General features: G+C 53.3%; 1 protein-coding gene across 4 annotated transcripts in view; it reads right to left on the bottom strand.

Moving 5' to 3' along the window:
- The window catches only part of TWIST2 (twist family bHLH transcription factor 2), a 77,051-nt gene extending 63,830 nt beyond the window's left edge, over positions 1-13,221 (bottom strand). For 2 of the 4 annotated variants that reach the window (XM_045034697.1, XM_045034695.1), the window contains exon 1: positions 12,514-13,221. In XM_045034697.1, coding sequence (XP_044890632.1) covers positions 12,549-13,031 — 483 coding nt within the window. In that variant the 5' untranslated portion in view covers positions 13,032-13,221 and the 3' untranslated portion in view covers positions 12,514-12,548. The remainder of the gene's footprint in view (positions 1-12,513) is intronic. The other 2 variants (XM_023259936.2, XM_023259935.2) reach the window with 2 other exon arrangements.
- Between the last annotated feature and the right edge of the window lie 9,567 nt (positions 13,222-22,788).

Genomic DNA, 22,788 nt, shown 5'->3' with positions numbered 1-22,788 from the left:
CCCTGCTGCCCCAAACAAACCTGCAGGTTCCTCCAGGGAGTCAGGCTGGGCCATATTCATACGTTCTGGAAAGGTGTATCAAATTAAACTACCATTAAAGGCACGGCATAAACATAACGGTCAGGGTCTTGAGCCGAGGGTTGCAGAAGACAGAAAAATAATTATTTTTTCTTACGTGACTTCAGGTGGCACCAAACGAGGAGGGCCCAGCGAGGGTAACAAGAGGCTGGTCCCTCAGGAGCGGGGCTTTGCGATGGGCACGCAGGGGAGGGGTCAGCAGAGTCCAGACCAACGACTCGCTTGTGCACACCCTCGACGCTGCCTTTAAAAAGCGCCGTTTTCTTGGAGTAAGACCCTGGCATTTGCAGAAAATTTGGGAAAGAAGGAAAGCCAATGAGAATAATAAGGAGAGGAAGATCTCTGACTCCCGCTTTGGCCGAGAGGCATTCGCTCTTGTGACAGATGCACCCATGCAAACGCACACTCTGATTCTGCAACCTGGGGTCAGAGGATCTGCTCCACTGGGGGGCCATCTCCCTCGATGACCAAGTATTTGCCTACAAGACACAGTTTTCTGGCCGCGTGGTGTTTCAGTGGATGGATGAACCACAATTTATTCACCCTTTTCCCAGGACATTTGAAGGATCTCACTAATATTAGCAAAGCTGATAGGAATCTCTTTGTTGCTGGTCAGATTCGACCATCGTTCGCTCAGGATAATGCCCAAAACTGGCCTTGCTTGTCTCAAAGGGCATTTCCAAATGTTAAATCTTCTCTTATCCATTGTCGAAATCTCTTCGCAAAGATTTTACAATTTACCTTCTCACTGTCAGAGACGAGATGGCCTGGTTCCTCACGCTTTCCTTAATACTGAGGGTTCTCATCTTTCCGATGTAATTAAAAAATGGTATCCTCCTGCTTACTTTCCATTTCTTGGATTATCGCTGAAGTTCAACCCTTGTCATATGTTGACTGGACAACTGAACTTCTTTTGTAAATTCGTATTATGACCCTTATTTTCCACTGGTTCTTTTTAAGTTTATTTATTTACTTACTTAGAGAGAGTGAGTGAGCGAGCACGAGTGAGGCAGGGGCAGAGAGAGAGGCAGAGAGAGAGAATCCCAAGCGGGCCAGCACAGAGCCCAACGTGGGGCTCTATCCCACGAATTGTGAGATCATGACCTGAGCCAGAATCAAGAGCCAGACACTTAATGGACTGAGCCACCCAGGTGCCCCATTTTCTTTTGGATTTTTAAGGGCTCTTTGTCTAGTAAGATTCACTGTACCATACATTGGTAAGTACTTCCTTCCTGGCTCATGAAAAGTTTCTGATTGTCGTAGTTTTTTGATATATAAAATTTCAAATTTTAATTCAGTCGGTTATTTTTTCCTTCGTATCTTGCGCTTTGCCACACTTGGAACGATCAGCTTCAGGAAGCAGAGGCCGTGAGGGGTCCCCATTAGTGAGTGTCACTTAGGTCCCCTGAATGTTCACTGTTGGCTTCTGTGGGACAGCGACCTGGGTGTCCCCACCGCACTCCGTCTGTGGCCACACGCTGCAGGTGATGGGTGCCGCACGAAGCATGGGGCTTCGATGGGGTAAAGTGAATGCATCCCCTTGGGCTCACCAGGAAGCCTGATTTTCTATTAGCTTCGACAGCAGATGCGGCCAGGGAGTTAGCTGAGTGGGTGGACATCGGGACACCGAGGCCTGACCTGCTTTGGGGACAGTAAGAAGGGCAGGTGAGTGGGAGAGAGGGGGCAGTCTGTGTGTTGCTCACCCAGGGGCACCAAATTTGGTTCACGTCACCTGGATGGTATGTCTGAAAACCAACTGCACAATCAAGGGCCAGAGACCCCTGCTTTGTGCCCTACCCTGACTGGAGTGCGGGCCCCAGTGTCCCGAGGCTCGCAGTGCATGTGGATATGCCTGAGGCTCCTGTTCAGGTACTTGGAAGCAGGAGAGAGGAGAGCAGAGGGTCTGGGTGCACGGCGAGTGTGCATAACCCGCTGACAGATCAGAGTGTGGCCCCTCTGCGGCCGGGAACCCACGCGGGGCTGACGGATGGGGGCCCCGACATAACATGTGCCGGCTCGAGGTGACCCAGGCTCCCGGCAGGACAGGTGCACAACCAGGGGTGCGGACAACCAGGTCCCCTCCTGCTGTCTCTCCCTGGAGCCCTCCTTGTCAGCACGTGGGGACTCTCTGTCTCTCTCCCTCCCTCCCTGGTGGCCGTCCCTCTAGTGGGGCAGGGGACCGGGAATGGACAGACAGCGCCGTTCTTTGCTCTGGGCAACCCCACTCTCCTGGGAAGGTTCTCTGGGACCTGCTCCCAGTTCTGAGCCCTTCTGCCTGGATTCCCTAGACGCTAACAATCCATGAGCCCAACACGATCTTCGTGGTTTCTGTGAGTGTCTCAAAGTGCTGACTGTGCAACACCATGAAGGTGAGAGTGTTTAAAAAAGAAACAGAGCTGGATCGTGGCCACGGAAGCCCCAGGAAAGCCACTGTGCCGCCCCCTCCCTCCGGCGTGGGTCCCGAGGGCACAGGAGGCTCAGGAGACACAGCAAGGTGGACGGATCAGGGGAGGAAGGAGAGGAAACACCGCCCCATTGGCCGGAATGACCTCGTGCCACCGTCCTGCCTGCACCGTCTCTGGGGACAGCCCAAGAGCACACGCACCGCCCTTTGTTCTATTCCCAGCCCCGGGGGGGAGAGGGATTCGCTGAGAGGAGCAGCCCTGAGCCGCAGGCCCCGCTTTTCAGGAATCATCATGTCCCTGGTGGCAGCATCGACCTCTCCAGGGTCTCTCTGAGCCTGAAATGGTCTGACCCACCGCCAGGCCCGGGGTTTTGGGGAGACCACTGCTGGATGGGTCAAAATGTCCATGGACCGCCCCCCCCCCCCGCCCCACTACACATGGGGAAAATGCCCCGTTTTCGGCTGGGTGCACTGCAAACGACGCACAAGCTGGGGCCACCCCTTCCCCATCCGTCACCCCCAAAAGCGTGAGAAGACTCAGTCCACGGAGGGGCTTCCAGAGAGGTAACTGACGGGCCACCAAAACCAAAGGGTGGGCAACGAAATGTCAAGTGTGTGATCAGAGTTCTTGGACGTATTTTTTTTTTTTTTTTTTTAGGACCACATTAGGAAATAGATTTCCAAAGAGAAAGAGAAACATTTTCAGGCAGGGATAACTTGAAGGGAAGGATAATGCGGTAAGCACAGAATCACGTGGATAAACCGAATCGCGCCTCTGGAAAGGGGTGAGAAGCTGCAGGTTTAACACCTCCCCCCCGTCGGCCCCGCCTCAGTCCTACTTGTTACCAGAGAGACCCACGGTCTGTGTCACAGGATATTTTGGGTCACAGGATATTATGTGTATTTTGTGTAAAATACACATAATTGACATTTATCGTTTTGACCATTTTAAAGTATAAAGTCCAGCGGAAGTAAGCGCGCAGCCCTCACGCTGTTATGCAAGCATCATCACTATCTATTTCTAGAACTTTTTCATCACCCCGAACAGAAATCCCACACCCGTTAAGCAATTCTGTCCCAGGCCCCCTCCTCCGGGCCCTGGAAGCCACAGATGCACTTTGGCCTCTTCCGGATCTTTCGTCCAGATGGAATCCTACCACATTCGGTCTCCTGCGCGTGACTGAGACTCAGCGTCGCGTTTCCAGGGTCCGTCCGTGTTACAGCAGGTGCCGGAGTCTCGCTCCTTCTTACGGCTGAACAACATCCCACCGTGGGGCCAGCCCGCATTTTACTGACCCCGCAGCCGGCAGACGCCCGTACTATTTTCACCTTGCGGCTCTCGCGAGCAGCGCTACAATGAGCACACACGCGCGCGTTTTTCGGTGGAGACCCTGCTTTCGATTTCGGGGGGGCGTACAGCCAGCGGGGGGTGGCCTGGTCACACTGACTCACAGAATACTGACAGCTGCAGGGCATCAGAAACTCACTCCCTCATTCACACAGAGGGAAACTGAGTCCCGGAGAGGCGACGCCTTACCCAGGCCACGCGCAACCGCGGGCTGAGAGCGGGAGTGTCCCCCACCCCACGTTCAGCTTCGGGAAAGTCTCGTTGATCCCCTAGACCCAAGACAATGGGTTTGCCCAACAGATTAACTCGGGGGCCCAGCCGGCTCCTACAGAGGCCACAGACTGTGGTTTCCGCCTAATTAAAATTTCCCCAAACAGGAAAATGCCACGCAGGAGGAGTTTATACTAAGGGAAAGTATTCCATACGGTGTCTTCTGGGAACAGTGACTTCAATAAATCGCAAAACGCACCGTGGAGAGTCACGCTGGTTACACGGAGCCACGGGCGCTGGAAAGCCCTCCCGGTGCGCGGGTTATTGGTTCCTGTCGTGCAGGATCGCGCAGGGGAAAGCAGGTGGGCGCCCCGGGGACCCAGAAAGGCACCCCAGCCTCGCCCTTCCCCTCGTGCTGCCTGGAAAAAGGAACATTCTGTAACGAGCAGCAAACGGGATTTGCTGCATCTTTCAAAAAAGAAACGTGCACCACAAGAGATGCGTTCGGAGAATCTGCACACGGCACTGTCGTGCCGGTGCCAGTGGCCGGGCACTTCCCTGACGCCCCCTGGAGCAAAGTCAGAGGCGAAAACACTTGTAAAGTCACTGTGGCCTGGGTGGCCTCCTGCCTGGGGCGTGGAGGCAGAAGAATTGAGGTGGCCTTGCTGGGTGTGAATGAAGCGTCCTTTTTCCGGGAAGGCGGGCAGCGTGTTTATTCTGATAAAGCATTTTCCGCTCCCTCCCGAGGGGCCCGGAGGGAAGAAGTGATCCGTGTGCCTCCAGCAAGCAGCACAGGGGGAGGCATCGCGGCACCCAAGCCCGGGCCTTGTGTTTTCTCATCAAGGGGCCTCCACCCGCCCGGTCGCCCCGTCACCTTTTCCCTTTAATGCATCGTGAGACCCTGGATTCACCTGTGAGGAGCCTTCGGAGACCCACGAGGAGAGCAAACGGCTCAACGATGAAATTATAGGAAAGCGTCCATTTCTGAAATGTCACTAAACAAAAGTGGACGCAGCATAAGAGCTATCCTGAGATGAGTCAGCAGGTACATACATCACGGCCCTCACTTTGTGCTTATTGAAGTAAGAGAGGATCCCTGTCCTCAAAAGGGAGTCCACAGGGGAGCTTTGGAATTGGCAGTGATTGAACATCCAGCAAAATCGCCTTAAGTTAATTCTTCCCTCCGAGCGTTTCACCGTGTGGACCCTTCCTCACACCTCAGCAACTCCCCGAGAGATGAGCTCTGTGCGCACGGAGATCCGCCTCGGCCCTACCGACGATGCCACAAAACACCAGTGTGCGCTCATGGGGTCACCACGCGGTCCCCGGGGGGTTTGGGGTGGCTGAAGCCACTCAGGCTGCACGAGAGGAAAAAAAAAAAAAAAAAAACCCAGGATACATCAGGTTTCCTGGGGTCCAGATCTCTGGCACACTTCTGTTCTGGAATCACTGGAGCAGCTTTCTTAGGAAATAGTAATGATGGGCAATTAAGGAGAGGGAGTCACCGAGCCCGGGCGGGGGCGGGGGGGCCTGGGTGGACCTCGTTCACGAGCTGCACCAAACTTCCCAGACCCACAACCGCCCAATCCCGGCGTGTTTCCTCGCCATTGTGGTTGTGCTGTCGCTGGAACCTGACGATGGGCTTTCTGTTCACCCTTTATCGCTTATCATAATATGAAAATGTACGTGGGCTTGGGATAACAGTAATAACAACACAGAGGAGCCCTCAGCTAAGGAAGACAAGAAGGAAAGCTGGGTGTAGGGGTGGGTGGTGAAGGGCACGGCTGGGGAGGAAGTGCTCACCAGGCAGGAAAAAATGTGCAAAGGATCAAATCCTTCTCTCTGGGTTTCCCACCCACGCACGCAGACATCACAAAAGAGAGGAAAATCAGTTTTGATTATAGTTAGGGACCCATTTCTATGTGGTTCGCGTTTGCGAACGGTTTAAATTCGGGAAAACCCGTTTTCGGTGAGGATGCTGTTGGTCTGTGGGGCTCAATCACGTGAAGGCAACACGTCTCAATTGGAGACAGAAAATCACGCCTTCCCCTCCCTCCTTTCCTTCCCAATTTGCAGTAAATCAGGCGTTTAAATCCCAGAGAAAGGACAGACACCTCACAGGCGGTCTCGTAAGAACTGGATTCTCGGTCCACGCAGCCTCCTGGAAGTCGGCGCAGGACCTCCTAACCCCGCAGGCCAGCCTGCCTTCGGTCCTTCCACTGAGCCAGACGTCTCTGGCTGACAGGCACTCTGCACCCCCGGGCCCGCAAAGTCAAACAACGCAAGTGGCTTTTGGTTTCTGATCCCCCTGCACACCCTTCACGAGCCAAATCTACTTTAAGAACCGAGATCAAGGAAAGGAAATAGCAGTTTGATCTTTTATTTCTAGAGCTCTCGTTGGAAGGAAGACGCTGCCTGCTTGCATTCTGACTTCCAGAACGTTAAATCAAAGTAGAACACACAAAGAAATCCACCGTGGCAGTAGACAGAGTCAGAGACTGTAAACTATGGGCCTGTGTTTTCTTTTAGGGAGTTTGTTTATTTTACAAGCTGTCCCTTCTGGAGCCCCCACTTGCCACGGAAGCAGGGGAAAAAAAGAAAGAAAGAAAAGAAAAAAAAAGATCTCTTGAATCTCTTAAGAGACATGCTCAGAGTAAGAGAAAAGTTAGCGTGGCATTTTGTTTGCTTAGCAGTAGTAAAACAGCATTAACAACAAAAACGTGGGCATTTTTTTTTCCTCCAGGAGGAAACCGGCTAAAGTCTCCCTTCCCGATTCCTCCCTCCTCGAAGCAAAAGGCTAAAAACCTGCCCTAAGTTGTTCTGTGCCGAGTGGCCCTGTCTGGTGCTCGGGAAAGTCTCAGGGTGGGACCGCAGACCTCGGCTACGGGGTTGGGATTTGATGTCTGGTCACCACCAAAGGGTTAATGAAAACCAAGGTTTCTGCCCAAATCTTTCCTGAGTCAGTCACACACCAGATCTCCACGTTCAGAAAAACAAATGTGAACTCTGTCAGAAACGAACCAGTGGGACATACAAATCTAATGCCAGACAACATAACTAAATTTATCATTTCCATCCCCCCCCCCAATGATGCTGATGACTATTTTTTTAAAGGCCGAATGTGAGCTAAAAAGAAAAAGTATTTTCCAGTAACTGAAAGCTCTTTGGGTTACCCTTCATTTCACCGATGGGGAAACTGTGATCGAAAGAGAGGGGGATGTGCCAATTTTAAAGGTATTGGTCTTAGAAGTTGAGAAGTTAAGTTACGATTCTATAGAGGAGGTCACGAGAAGCCGGGTCCTCTCCATCCCCCCGCCCCCAGTCAAGTAACAGAAGAAAGCATACTGGGATGGGAAACCGGGTTCTAAGCACCAAGTGTCCACAGACCCCACGCGCTGAGCTCCCTCAACCACGGGCTTCGTACACATAATCGCAGGTGTCTGTTACTCTGAACCATCGAGCTGCACGAAAAGCAATACCGATATTCGCAGCAGGCAAAACACTGTTTTGGTTCAAAACGACCCTATCTTCAATTAACCATTAGAAGTTTCTCTCGTGCCGGAATGAGGCTGCCTGCTGGCTTTCCCAGTTTCTGACTCAAGTCTCCTAGAGCAAGACCACCCTTAGTAGTCACTGAAGAAAAATCCCATTGTGACCTAGTTTACATCAGCATGAAAATCACATCGTTAATGTCACTGTATCGCATTCCAAAACAAACATTAAATTAAGGCACATTTAATATAACTAAATTGCGTTCGAAGGTTTACCACTGAACCAAACACAAAATATGTTCCTAGAACAAACAAATATTACTTTAAAACAACCATGACTGAGTTTAGGGTTTGATCTCTCCCTCTCCTTCTCTCTCTCTCTCTCTCTCTCTCTCTCTCTCTCTCTTTCCTCTTCCTCTGTGTATGGCTCTAAATACTAAAACTTTAATCTCTACACCTCTTGGTGAATAATTTTTACAAATCGCGGGCTTTAGAATTATGTGTGTGTTTCACGCATGTCAGTATAGATTTAGTATCTTAAAAGCAAACGCTGGGTCCGTTTGGGGTAAATATTTCATAAAATTTATTTGAAAAATACTTTGTTTCTGAGGATAGGAATAAATACCAGGATTGATTGGTATTTCTCCTCTCAGATTTTCCGGGATTCCACTCTAAAAATTACAAGGAACCGCCTTTAACTCTACATTGGAAACACACAGGGATTCTACACATTCTGAAAACAAGTACAACAGGCAAATGACATCAAGAAAAAAAATGGGCTCAAACCACATTTTTAGTTTATTACCCCAAGACGAGGCACAATAATTCCTTCTATATGTGCTTGTTCGGATATATGAAAAATTTTAAATTCTTGTGGAATATCTTTCCTTGAAACTTTTCATTCTGAGGTAACTGTAGATTCACATGAAGTTGTAAGAAATAATACAGAGAAATTCCCTTATACTCTTTACTTAAGTTTCCCCCAACAGTAACATCTTGCAAAACTATAATGTAATATCGCAACCGGGAAATTGACACTAATACAATTTCCACGACTTAGCTCACATCTCACCAGTTTTACGTGCATTTGCGCGTGCGTGCATGTGTGCGTTTCATTCTATACAACTTTATCACACGTGGACACTCAGGTGACCATGCGGAATATCTTTTTAAAGAGTTTCTGTTTGCAGTATTCCATCTGGCCTTTACTTTTGAATGCATCCTGTCTGTATCTCTTAGGTTAGATTCTCCTTCTCCTTTATGGCTGCTTCTTGGCTACAGTAACTTACTCACCTCTTCTCTGAGTTTTATTGCCTCATTCGTGAACTCTTTGCTGGTGGAGAACTTTGTATTTGGTTTGCTTTCTGCAACACATTTATCCTTTCCCAGGAAGAGACACATACATAAACAGACATTCCAGCATGCATTCACGGAGTTTTTAAAGACACCAGTGAGAATAGATTAATATAAATACTAAGCTTAAAAACTGTCATAAAAGTTCAGCCTTTAAAATTGGCTTATTAAAATATTTGTTTTTTTTTTAAGCCCAGATTTAAACTAAACTTATGAGTTATAGTGCTCTGCTCAGAGAGAGTTTACGTTATGGTCTTTTTGCCAGGCTAGGGGAATCTGGCATCTGTAATGTCCGTCCGGAATAGAGTGGAACAGGGAAGATGGAAACTCCGTCCTTTCGGGCTCAAGACTTGTCTGAAAACAGTAGGGTTGTCAGAAAACCTCAATAAAATACTGTATTTCAAACGACCTCAAGCAGCCACTCTCAAAGCCCCATCCCACCAGCCCCCGCTCCGGCCAGATGCATCAGGCAAGGTTGAAAGCGGAGCTTCAGATACTTAGACAATACCCACATCTCGGAGGTCAGCTCCCTATACTGCATCTTACTGATGGCTATTTTATAACAAAACATCACTTCTATTTCTGGGAGCTCAGTCTTTCGGTCCACTTCTTCTGATCAATCAAACGCTCTCCTGGGATTCTGCACATACATTCTCCACGGGGAATTAATTTTGAGATCGGTTAGCATTCCAAATAGAGCAGTCTAACAAACACCTCCAAGAAGGAAGTGCCCAAGAGGGAGGAACAGGCTTACACACTTTTCAGATGGTGAGAGGGTCATACTCTGTTCTGCAAAGTGAGTACAAGTTCTCGGGGGGCAGGGAGCAGGGATAAAAAGTAGTTTGTTGAGTACAGTAACTTACTGAAAATCTGCGTATTGCACGAGTCAGGGAAGATGTTTTCTTTAATGACAAAGCAGAGAATAGGAAAAATGTCTGCTACTCGTCCCCTTCCTCCAAGCCAGGTGCCTCTGACCCCGCTTCTAATGAGAATACTAAAAGTTTCTTTTGAGTTTTGTCCGATTCGATGAACCCAGCTGACCGTCCAAAGACACCTGATTTATTGTGTATTTGTGTGTTTAAATACCAGGCCAAAGAAGAAAGCCAGGGTAAATATTAGCACCAGCTGCGCCCTCCACCATTTTCTGTGCTTCTCTTTATATCAAAGGACAATTTAGGCTTTTTATGGTTGCTGCTGTTCATCTGGACACATGTGAAAGCATCTCATGTTAAGACATTAAAATCACACGCGATTTACTGAAAAGTCTAGAAACTGTTTGCTGATACAGATAACTAACACCCTGTCAGTTAAAAATGTTGCAAATAAATAACAAATGTCATTTAGCAACACTTTCAGGAAATCAAACCAATCATGATTGTATTTCTATTCACAGTGTGATAAAAACAAACAAAAAATACAAAAACGCTTGCCTAACGAGTCTGATTAAGTGAAAACAAGGTGTATCCATAATCATCAGTGTATCAAAAATTTACACGTGTCCCTTCTCTTCTCGTAGAGCGTGGTTATCTCCCTAAAGAAACTGGTTTACTAGAATTAGCCTGTTACATCCAAGTATGTAAAAATAAAAATACATGGGCCCCCATGTGATCATTTGCTCTCTAGCTGAATGTGTTATCTGCTATATTTTAAGCATTTTCCCCCCAAAAATCAACACTTTTAATGAACCAGGTGCTGCCTTTTATTTTTAGATAATCTTTACTTGTGATCTATGTCTGATTCTCTAAGTTGGAGGAATGTAATTATTTTTAAATGAATTTTAAATAATTTTACTAAATTTTTTCATTAAGGTAATATCTCCTGGAATATGCTTTCAATAATTTTCTGGAGGAAAGTCTTAACGATAATTCTGTTGACATTTCCCTTAAACAAAGCTACGCATGTATGTTTAACAAAGATGACATTCCTCGTCTGTCCTTTCTTCAGATGTGATGCAAACTATGGATGGTAAAAAGGGTAAATGGAATTAGCTAATGGAAGCTCATAATTTAGGCAGCAGAACCCAGAATTAATGTATTAACCCCCTGTAGCATTTTACTGCCCAGCCAATCCAAACTTTTCTTCCCTAGAAAAATATGTGATTGAGAAACTTTCCATCTGTTTTTGACAAAGATAGGAGAAGATACCCGTGTTATTCTCCACTAAAAATCCTTTTTTAAAAAAACCTACAAAACAATCGTTATCTTAGGGGGCTGTTTCAGCAAAAGAATTTTCAGTGGCACAGAATAAGAACTTTTTAAAAATCCACCTGTGCTGGATCGGCCTTGCGTGGCCACAGCAAAAACATTTGGAGATATTAGAGACCCACATAAAAAAAAAAGAAATAGATATGTTTGGGAGCACGGGCGGGGGCACGCTCAGGATTAATCTAAATTCCTTCTGTGTGAAGTAGAGACTTAGAAAAACACTGCGAGATGAACAATGAACACGAAACCAAAGCATACGAAGTAGTGAGGATTTCTACCCTCCCCCCCCCCATACATCTTGCACCCTCCCATTGCCCAAGAGGGTCCTTTGGAAGGGAGATGCCCACCGGCCTCACCGAGCCTTCTGGAAAGGACGGCGCCTCCGGAGTTAAGATGGTCTAGAGGGACTTCCAAGGTGTCTCCTGAAAGGGAGCCGGTGCAGGGCGCCCTGAGCGCTCTTCCGGAGCAAACCAGAATTTCCAAGGCTCTCGGCGGCTGCGTCCCCTCCGCCTCCTCCCGCGCGGGGCCTGGTCCGCCCCGCCTGTCCCTTCCCGCAAACCCGCTTCCCAGCCCGGCCCCGTCGCGCGACGCTGCGAGGCCGGGACGCAGCGCGGGCAGAGCCCCGTCCCGGACTCTTCCAGGTTCAAGGCTGGAACCAGAGGCTCCCGGCTCCACCTGCCTGCGGGCCACGGGGTTCCGACCCCCCGCACCCTCGCTCGCCACCGCCTCGTCCAGGGCCGCCCCCGGCCCAGGCGCTGCGGTCTCGGCGCCCTGGTCCCGGCCCTGTCTCCCGCGCTCCCGGGCAGGGCCGCCCCGGGCTGTCCCGCCGCAGCGGCCCCGGAGCCGCCGGCGCAGGACAGCGTTCTCCCGCCCTCCCCGGGACAGCCTGGCCGCCGGCCCGCGGCTCTGCGCCCCTCCCGGCCGGCCGGGCTCCCGAAGTCCGCGAGAGCCGCGCGTCCGCACCACGAACGCGCCCCGCGGCTCCGCGGGCAGAGGGCGAAGCCGCCGCCCGGCGCAGCCCGGCTCCGGCAGCCTCCCGCGCGGCCTCGGCCCCGCAGGGCGCACCGGGCAGAGGCTTCCCGTCCCTCCGCCCCTGCCGGCCGCCCGCCCGCGGCTCCTCCGATGCCCTCTCCCCCCGACAGTCCCCCACAGGCGCCAAGGATGGGGAAGGACGCCTGTCACCGGCCGCCACCCCACCCCACCGCCGACTGACACCCAGCGGGGAGGTCTGCAAGAGGCCGCAACGGTGCCCCTGGGACCCGGGAGCTTCCCGGCCGACCCCCATCTGCCGCCGCGAGCCAACACGCACCCCGAGCACGCGGCCGCGGGCCGCGGGGACCGCCCGCCCCCCCACACCCCCTCCCCGCCCCACCCCCACCCCCCACCCCCGCCGCGGAGGGCGCCGGTCGCGCGCGCAGCACCTACCCTGGCGCGCGGGTCCGGACGTGGGTGGCGCGGCGCTAGTGGGAGGCCGACATGGACCACGCGCCCTCCATGCGCCACACGGAGAAGGCGTAGCTGAGGCGCTCGTGGGCCACGTAGCTGCAGCTGGCCATCTTACTGTCCATCTCGTCGCTCTGCAGGACCTGGTAGAGGAAGTCTATGTACCTGGCGGCCAGCTTGAGCGTCTGGATCTTGCTGAGCTTGTCCGAGGGCAGCGTGGGGATGATCTTGCGCAGCGCCGCGAAGGCCTCGTTCAGCGACTGGGTGCGCTGGCGCTCGCGCACGTTGGCCAGGATGCGCTGGCTCTGCAGCTCCTCGAAGGACTGCGCGCTCGGGCTGCCCTTCCTGCCGCGCTTGCCCGGGGTCGGGCTGCCATCTTCGCTCGACTTCTTGCTGTAGCGCCGCTTCCGGCCGAAGCGCTTGGGCTGCCTCTCGAGCTCCTCCTCGCTGGTGCCCAGGCTGTCCACGGGGGACACGGGCGAGCTGGAGCCCTCCTCCATGGCGCCCGCCCGGCGCGCTTGGGGCTGGGGGCGGGGGGCGCGGGGCGGGGGGCGGGGGGGGCGGGCGCCGGGCGCCGAGCGCGCGCCGCTGGCCAAGCCCGCGGTCGCCGAGCACACGCTCCCGGAGCTGCTGGAAAGGCTCTGATTTCAAGGCCGGCTCGTGCAAAACCGAGGTCTCCGGGAGAGGAAGTTATTCTAACTTTTTTGGAAACTCTAGCCGGGCTGGGTTGCTAAATAGTTGTCAGGAGCGAGGGCGGCGCGCTGATTGGCCGCGGCGGCCGGGGGCAGGACGAGCTCTGGGGCCTTCGCCGGCCGCCCCCGCCCCCCGGCGCGGCACTTTCAGTTTTGCCTCCCCCTTCGGCCCCGGCCGCGGCGGGCACCCCGGAGGCCGGGCCCTCTCGCGCGCCGCGCGCGCCCCCACCCCGGGATCCGACCACCCTCCGGCCGCCCGGCGCCCTGGGCATCGCGGACCCGCTTTGTCTGCCGCTTAACGCACAGATCCGGCTCCGCCGAGGCTGCGGGATCTCCCGGGGGCGCGAGGGCGCGAGGGCGCGAGGGGCGCGGGAGCCGAGTCCTACCCTAGAGGCGCTCCCAGGAGGTGAGGAGGACCAGGCGGGGAGCCCCCGGGGGTGCCCCGGCCTGTGCGCTCTCCTTGGCTGCCCAACCCCCGCCCTCGGGCGCGCCGCGAGTCCGCGCGGCGACCCTCACCGTCAGCCCTGGGTGGAGGACGTGCGCGGCCAGGGGTCCCGGCGCCCGGACTACGGGCGTGCGGACACCCGGGAGCCCGCGGAGATGCCGCTGGCCTCGCGCGCGCCGCGGGAATCAGGCCACGCGCGCCGGCTCTGCCCAGGCTTTGTGTCTGCTGTGGTTTCCCACCCTGACTTTCTGGGGATCCCCGGCCCCGACGCCCTTTGCAGACCCTCCTTCTAAGTGCTTTCTCACTGGAGCGCCGCAGCAGCGAGCCTCTGCGGGAGCGCCCGGTGCCCACCGCGCCCACCTGCTCGGCCCTGCCCGCGATGCCGGGTGCGGGGCGGGCGCGACCGTCAGGCCCCTCGCGCGGGGTCCCAGCCTCCGCGCTCCCCTTCTGCTTCGCGCGCCGGCGTGGGGACGGAGGGCAGTGTGGGGAGCTGCGCCGCCTCCCCTGCGCCGGGCGCCTGCGGGCAGGAGGGCGCGGGGCGGCGGGAGCGCGGGGCCCGGCCTCGGCGGGCGACACCGCGGACCCCGGCCCCGCGCCATCTGGACGCCGCGCGCGGGCGCGTTTGAAGTGGTCCGGGGGGCTCTTTGTTCGCCAGGCCGCTCTGGCTCCGGGCCTGGAGGTGGTTTACGGCTTTGATGCCTTTGAACCTATTCCCAGGTGACCCGGGCTCAATTAGGCCCGGGCCTGAGCCGGGCTGTCAGGCAAGCCGCGTGATCAAGGGCGGGCTGGGCCCTTTTATTGAAGTTGAACTCGGGGCGGCGGAGCGCTGGGCCTCCGCGGCTCCTGGGCCGCCGGGCGGGCCGCGACCACCGCGTTAGGAAACCCGCGGGCCGCTCAAGGCATCATTTCCCTAGCAGTGAGCGGAGCAGAGGCCTGGGAAGTTCAGGCCCTCGCACAGAGGTGGCCGTTGGCAGTTTCTGACCCACCCGCTGGCTTCTTGATCCTGTGACTGAAGGGTCCTGCCCAGTCGGCTCGCGCAGCCCCACCCCGCCAGACCGCCCCTTCCCCTGCTCTGGGAAGGCCGGCAGTTGATCTGGCCTTCTATATCGTTCTCTAAACTTAGAAAGTAAATGTGAGGGACCAAAGAGGCCAAGAGGGAAGCCTGCTTCCCACCCGTCCTGCCCGCGAGGTACAGGCTTTCCAGGGCTTCCTGCTCCTTCCCAGACTCGCCTTGGACCCTCTGCCTGGCTCACCGCAGGACCTCAGCGATCTGCTGCCCTTTTCCAACTCCATGTGTCACTAAGCCCGGGGAGGCCGAAGACCCAGGCCCCCGTGTTGGCCCAGCTTAAATCAGCCCGGTGACAGACTCCCCACGCTGGAGGCTCCCCAAGCTGGAGAGAGCAGATCCTGCCCTTGGAGTCTGCCCCGCCCCCCGCCCCCATCTCTGTGTCTCCTCCTGGTGATCTGCAGCAGAACACCTTCTAGAAGTCAGGTCTAAGAGTCAGTCATCTGCCTACATCGCAGCAGTAACCCAGGCAGGCTGGAGGCACACTGACAAAGGGCTGAAACCTAATGTCCACGCCACACATCCCGTATAGGCAAGAGTCTCTGAGACATCACTCAGAAGCGCCTCTGACAAGTGTTGGTGATAACACTTTCTGCTTCTGCCATTTCAACACTTCCGCCCCGTGCATGTGGCAGCTGGGTGCCCACTCTCCTTCCATCGTTCTTCTGTTGCTTCTCAAACCACGGGGCATGGCAGGCCAAGATGACCTTCCTCCGACCTTGGCAGGCCCTGGGCTGCAGGAGCACTCTGGTGGCACGCGTAGGGGGAGGAGGGCCGTCCACTCTGCCCAGTCCTGTAGTCTGGTGCTGGATGTGTTTGGCTTTGCTGGGCAGCACAGTGTGTGGTCCCCTGGATGCCTAGAGTTTGGGTGTGAGCATCCGTTTTCAGGAGGGAGCACAGCAGGCGTGGCCCTGCCAGGGCAGCAGACCCCGGATTCCAGGGTGGTTCTAGAGCCACTGTTTTCCGGGCGCAGTAAGGCAGGAGCCCCAGTGCTGCGGCACGATCTGGAAGTGAGCTCCAGCTCTGCCCCGAGCCTGCTCACTCAGCTCCCTGGCAGGTTTAGCGTCGCCTCTGATAAGTCACTTCCCGTGTGGACCAGCCAGCGCAGGCCGGGCCATTCTCTACAAAGGAGCCCTGCCCGAGTCCCCACCCCCCACCTCTGGACTGGGGTCTGGAAGGGGTACACTAGGGCCCTCCCCAGGACGTGCAGGTTCTTGGCAGCGTTAACGCTCACTTGTAATGTGGGCCAGCGTTGTCCTTTGACACACTTGTGTGCCTTTAAGATCAAATCAAAGTTGTTCTTGCAACAAACTCACCTTATGAGTTTTTTTTTTTTTGTCTTGGGATATACACCACGTTTCAATAAAACACCACAGTGGAAATAAATGGCATAAATAGAATGGGAGAGAGAGAACAGGGTGTCGGGGTCTGGGACACAAGCCTGGTTCTTCTGCATACACTTTGTTTTATAAATTTGACTTCGGCATCATACGGATGTTTTACATAGTTATAAAAAAATTAAATCAGAATGAAAAATATTTTTTTAAAAACCCTAAGAGTCGAAAGCAGAATCAGACAATGTACTTGATTTTGTATCATCTCTGGGGCTCCCCTGCTGCACAGGAATCACTGAAGGTGGCTGTAAACATGGGGAGTTGACTTTGTAGCCCTAAGGGCATACACTGCAAAGGCAAAAAGGACTTCAGGTGTCCTCAGCGTTCATGTTGCTGGTAACAATATTGCTGTTGTCATTCTGAACGTGTGAGCTAACGCCCGTCACCTGGTATGTTTCCGTCTGTGGGAGTCAAGATCTCCAGCCTAAAAGAAAAGAGATACAAATATGAAATGAAACAAATCAGGCAAGAGCGTCCCATGTTGGAAGTATCGGTGTGAACTCATGATGTGTTATCTCTGAAACTGCATTTCCTGGCCCTGACCACTGGAAAGACCTGGAAAGGTTGATCCATCTGGTGGCAACGAGAACCACGAGAGCTCAGATAGTGTTCTCTCCTGGAAGAAATGGCTGACTTCAGGTGTGGGGAAAACATGTGCGAGATGAGCCAGAAAGCACGGAAGCGGTCACGGCAGGACTCAGGAATGCGTCGAAAGAGGCCTCCATTGGCCAAAGACAGTGCCGGGTAGGCATCGGTGAGAGCAAAAACTACGACGGGCAGAAACACAGAAAATGGTAAAAATCCATGCATGTATAATGTTAGTCAAATAAAAAACTTACTGGCCATCTTTGGCCGGTGATGGGAAATGCAGTCATGATTCTGGAAACTGGGAAGTGAAGGAAAAGAGGCAGCACCTAGCCAGGCTTTCTGACCAAATCACACTTCAAAGTAACAAAAGCCGATGAGCAAAGTCCTTCAGATGCCCCCCAGATAATAAATGAGGGTGGAACAGTAGGATTACATCATCAGTTTGCAAACCTCATCCATGCCAACCAACATGAGGGATTCCTACCGAATCTCCAGCCTCCGGACTCGGCGGCCAGTGCCCGGGGATCCAGCGCAGGCTCCTTGGACAGGTTAAATGGTGTCACAGAGATGCAGTCCGGTCTGACGCTCCTGTTCTCAGAACCCCAAAAGGGCCTGTCTCACTTTTTGTAAAAGCCTGTGGTTACCGCGATCCGGAAGGCTGGTCAGCGTGACAGTGATAATGCCCTGTCACCGCCCTGATATCCCGTCCTGGGGCTCGGGCTCACTCCACCTCTGTCCCCACACAGCACCTGGACTCTTGCGTGAGCCTACCTGGAACTGTCCGCCCCGGGACGGCCACCTGGCTGGCTTCCTCACAGCCTTCAAGGCAGCATCATTTCTACTGTCACATGGTGAACCGTGCACGAACTTAGCAACTGAACATGCCGCCCCTTGCCTTCACCCCACCTGAGCTGGCTGGCAGAGCGCACTGTGTTCGGCTGGGTGGGTTTTGTCAGCCCTGCCTGGAGTCCCCTCGTGGCCCTTGCCTGAGATGCTTTCGGTCACAGGTACGCTTGAGAGGCCGTCAACTCTGCTCTCTCCAGGTGGCTTCCGCAGCAGGTGGCTTCCACCCATTCTCACTGTGTCCTCGGGACTCACCCACAGCGTTCTCCAGCCTTTGCCTCTATGGAATTTGCCGATCTCCCCCTGAGCTAATGTCAATCACACGGCCGAGCCCAGATTCAAGAGTTTGACTGAAAAGTTGATTGGCAGCTCTGTGTGTGTGTGTGTGTGTGTGTGTGTGTGTGTGTGGTATGTGCGTGTGCGTGTGCCTCTGTGTGTCTGTGTGTAGGTGAGGCCCTGTGCAGGTGTGTGCGTGTGTGTGTGTGCATGCCTGTGTGTGTATGTGTGTATGTGCCTGTATGCGTGGCTGTATGTGTGTGCGTGTGTGTGTGTGTGTAGGTGAGGCCCTGTGCAGGTGCGTATGTGTGCGTGCTGGTCAAGGAGCCTGTTCTCGCTCCTAGACTGACTCTAGGACAATCGGCCGGGGGCCCGGTCACATCTGGGGGCCCCAGTATTCGTCAGTGTTTCCTTTCTCTCCAGAGAGGCGTTCTTCTACCTCCTGCCCTAGAGCCTTGGCCTGGGCTCCAGGGCCCTGGTGTGCAGGGAGGGAAAAGGCCCAGGCTGAGCTCCGGCCATTCAGAATGTGGATTTTCACACATTTGCCTGTTTTCAGTGCAGACCCTCCCACTTCCTCTCCTCTCCTCTCCTCTCCTCTCCTCTCCTCTCCTCTCCTCTCAGCACCGCCTGGCATCTCCATCTGAGCCCTGTCTGCCTTCAATTCTCCAGGGTCACATCCAGCTCCCTCCAGGGTTGGGGAGAAGGCCTGCCCTGGCCAGTGCCCAGGTGTGTGCCAGTGCCCTGGCCAGTGGCCAGGAATCCAGCGCAGGCTCCTTGGACAGGTTAAATGGTGTCACACAGATGCAGACACATCTGCTCTTGACATTGGCTGAGAGGTGGGGATGCTTCTGAGGGGGGCTCAGCCAGCTCGCTCTCCGGGCTGTGCCCTCCACCTGAGCTCTGGTCTCTGTGGTCCACTGAGTCGGTCGACACTCCTCCTTCCACCTGCCCAGACAAGCCCGCTGTGGACTCCTCTCCTGTTTTCTTTGCAATCTGGGTTTTCGCCTTTTCTGTTCCTTTAGCCCAATTTATAGGGATTTAAGGAGAGACCAGAAATATGTGCAAGCTGTTGTTTTCAATTGGAAATTGCTTGAGATCATTGTTTAGGAGCTAAAATGCAGGTGCAGAGAGCAGGAGGCAGGAAGCTTGGCCCTCTTTCTGCACACCTTGCAGGGTTCCAGGGGGCCTTGGTAGCCAGGTTGCCCTGGGTCCCTCGGGCTCCACAGCTCTGATCGGCAACTATTCCCTGCCGATCCCTTCAGAGTAGGAGACCCGGTGACATGCAGCAGGCCGGGGCCAGAAGTGAAACCCCACCTAGGGACCCAGGCTGTGAAAGCCAGCCCCTCCCTCCCCCATTGTATTCCACCGACAGGCACTCGTGTGCCCAGTGGTGCTGGGTACCCTCTGCCCCCACCCAGGCCTGCCTCCAGGTCTTGCCAGAAGCCTTGCAACTGCGTGGATTTTGGGGTTACCACCCACTGTTGTTCTAGCGGTGGCTGGATTTAATTTCACTTAACTTTAATTCACGAATCAGGAAGGCATGCTGTCCACCCCCCAATTCCCTTGCAAGAAATGCAACTAAGAAATGCAAGTCCTGATTGTCCGAATGGAAACCTCATCTCCGTGGTTTAATATCATGTGAATAGAAGTTTGCTCAAGTAGTTCAAGTTCTCACCGTCCCGCCCTGTTTGTTTTTAACCTTCAAATTGGTCGTTCACATCTTCTGCCTTCCCTTGTCCCTCGCCCACCCTGGCCCCAGCCTCTCCTCCCCAAACCTCACACTTTCAGATGGAGACCATCAGACGGGTGGACAGAAAGTAGGACTCGTGGGGGACAGCTCCCCTCACCCCTGTACTCTGGTTACTCCCTAGTAAGAAGAGCACACACCTCGTGGTGCACTGGGGGAAGAAATTAACAAAAGACAGGAGATTATTTATTCAGTGCCTTTAAATTAAGTCTCACTCTGCGTTTAATAGGGTGCTAAGAAGTGCAGTAGGAACCACATAAACAGAGACTGTATGCAGAGTGCAGCCCCGTGAGGGGCGTAGAAGAGAATGAACCAGACTGCGGAGAAGCCTGGGCGAGTGGGACAGGTGGGCGTGGGGAGCCGGGAAAGACATCAGCAAAGGTGGAGTAAGTTGGCCATGAGAGGAGAGAGAAGTGCGATCAGACAAAGAGATAAAAATGTGTCAAGACCCATAGGGGTGAAGTGCGGTGGTGTCCCTGCAGTGGGGATGTCCCTGTGGCTGAGAGCTCAGGGGCTCAGTGGCCAGTACTCCTCAGTCGCAGGTGATAAAAATATACCCCAAACCTGCTTAACAAAAAAGGAATCTGTTGGTTCACTTCTGAGGAAGCTCAGGCTCAGGCTGGCTTCAGGCTTAGCTGGATCCAGGAGTTTCAATGCTGTTGTGTCTCTTCTCCTTCTGTCCTTCAGCTCTGCTTCCCTCTGTGTGAAGCTCGCTCTCTCTTGGTACAAGAGGGGTCGTCCTTTGTGCCCCAAGATGACGGGCACGTAGGGTCATATCCTCCAGGAACAGCAATGCTTATTAAATGTAATCTTCCCTCTTGTTCCAGCAGAGAAGTCGGGCATGGGACCCTGACTGGCTGGGCTTTCCCCATGTGTCCTGGGGCCTGGGAGACCTAATAAACCAGCTGGGTTGTATGCTTGCTGGTATGATGGGACGGGACCAGAAGAGCCGGTTGGGGGCCCCTGTGGGTGGGGGAGTTCCCACTGGAAGAGACGCGGGACCCTCAAACAAGGGGTGTCCGCTGTGGTGTGCAGAGGCACCACAGAGGAAACTTGAGTGAGGCCAGGCTCTCAAGGGTCTCATAGGACCGGCTACTGAGTTTGGATTTCCTTGTGGAGGCAATGCGAACCAAAGGAGGGGTCTAAGGAAAGACGTCATGGCCAGCTTTTATTATGGGAGCAGCTGAAAGGTAACAGCCGACTAAGAGGCTGTTGCAAAAGCCCAGCCAGCCTACCAATGAACAGAGGAACCCGGGAACCACAGAACCATGGAACTGGGAAAACAGGAACCAGCGAACCCTAGAACCACAGACCTGGGAAACTAGGGAACTCTAGACCATAGGACCAGGGAACAAGGGAGCCACAGAACCACAGAACTAGGGAAACATGGAACCACAGAACCATAAAACCTGGGAAATAGGGAACCACGGAACCACAGAACCAGGGAACCGAGAAACTGAAGAAGGTCAGGGCCGAGGTGGGGCAGGGGCAGGACAAAGGAGGGTTTCACAGGGAGAAGCTGCAGGATTTGACTTCTGTCACCATGATTCTGAATCCCCCCAAATTAGGTTTGGAATTAAGCAGGGAGGTTCCATACACCCATTTCTCCTCTTGCTGTCTATAATTATGCTTCTGTTTTGAGATACACTCGTTAAAAACTGGAATCTAAACTTTATCGTGTTAGGAACGATAAACACACACACATGCACACACATGAACACACTCACATCTACACATGTGCACACACATTCGCACTCATGCACACACACACGAACTCTCTATAATCCCGTCGTTCTCTCTGGCACAAGTTTATCGTGATAAACTACTTTATTGTGTAAGGAAAAAAAGTAAAAACTCAACCACAACCAGGCTGGGCAGAAGGGCAGAAACAGAGCAGGATGGAGAGGAGTTAGGATTCTGCTTTCTGTCCACGACCAGGGGATGGCACCCTTTCCTCTCCGTGGGACTCAGTTTCCCCTCTTGTGAAAAAAAAATGGGTTGGGTGAATGATTCTCAAGGTTTCCTTAACATAACGATGTCTAGAAACTGAAATCTGTTTGGGAACTTAAGCTGTGTGCCACACTCCGATATTTCGGGGTGTTTTAGAAAGGGTGGGGGGCGCTTCCAAGCCTTGGGGAGTGTGATTTTCCTTAATCTGCCTAAATAATGTGCAGGGGAGCTTTTGGTGACCGCACATGCCCTGACCCCTCATAAAGTCCCTGCCCCATTGTGGCCTGGCCATAAACTTTCCTGAAAAGGTCATGTGAATTTATTGTCCCAAATACTTTATAATTAGAAATTATGGTCTGTCTGCCACACGACACTTTTGAGCTCTGGCAGATCTTAAATTAAGACCGTAGAAACATTTTAAAATGTCCTTCAGAAAACTTTCAATTCATTCGTTGAAATTTTTACTTAAGTCCTGAACACCTACGGAAATAAACATATAGGTTTGATCTTCAGCGTTTTAAGGACTAAACTTGCAATCAAACTTGTCTGTTAAAACTCTGATGATATCTTGAATATAAAAACACATGGGAGGAGTCTGCCCGGGGGATGGCTCTGGGCGCATGGCAAATTTCTCTTTTATGGAGGTCACCAGAGCAGGGGGAGCCGCGACGCAGAGCTCTCCCAAGGGACCAGGACAGAGAGCAATTGGATGTCCACGTTTAAAGAAGGAAACGCGTGTGTGTACTCATGTGTGCATGTGATTGTGTAGTCGTGTGTGTGCACGTGGGAATGTGTGTGCACGTGGTTGTGTGCATGTGTGTGTGCGTGCACACGTGAGTGTGTTCGTGTGTGCATGTGTGTGTGCATATGCATGTGTGCATGTGATTGTGTATTCGTGTGTGTGCATGTGGGAATGTTTGTGTGCATGTATGCTCGTGTGTATGTGCATGTATGTGCATGTGATTGTGTATTCGTGGGAGAGATGTATGTGTGTGTGTTTGTGTGCTCGTGTGTTTGTGTGTGCACATGTGTGCATGTGAGTGTGTTTGTGTGTATACGTGTGTGCATGTGCTTGTATGTGCATGTGATTGTGTTCGAGTGTGAATGTGTGTGCACATGTGTACATGTGAGTGTGTTCGTGTGTGTGTGCATGTGTGTGTGTTTACGTGGGGATATGGGGTGAGACATAACTTCTCTAGGCTACACATTTTTAAAAAGACTGTTCATTATTCCACTTGACTCCATTTTCTGATTTT

This window comes from Felis catus, chromosome C1, assembly GCF_018350175.1.
Source record: "Felis catus isolate Fca126 chromosome C1, F.catus_Fca126_mat1.0, whole genome shotgun sequence".
NCBI classification, from domain to species: Eukaryota; Metazoa; Chordata; class Mammalia; order Carnivora; family Felidae; genus Felis; species Felis catus.
This window is presented reverse-complemented; position numbering and strand designations above follow the sequence as displayed.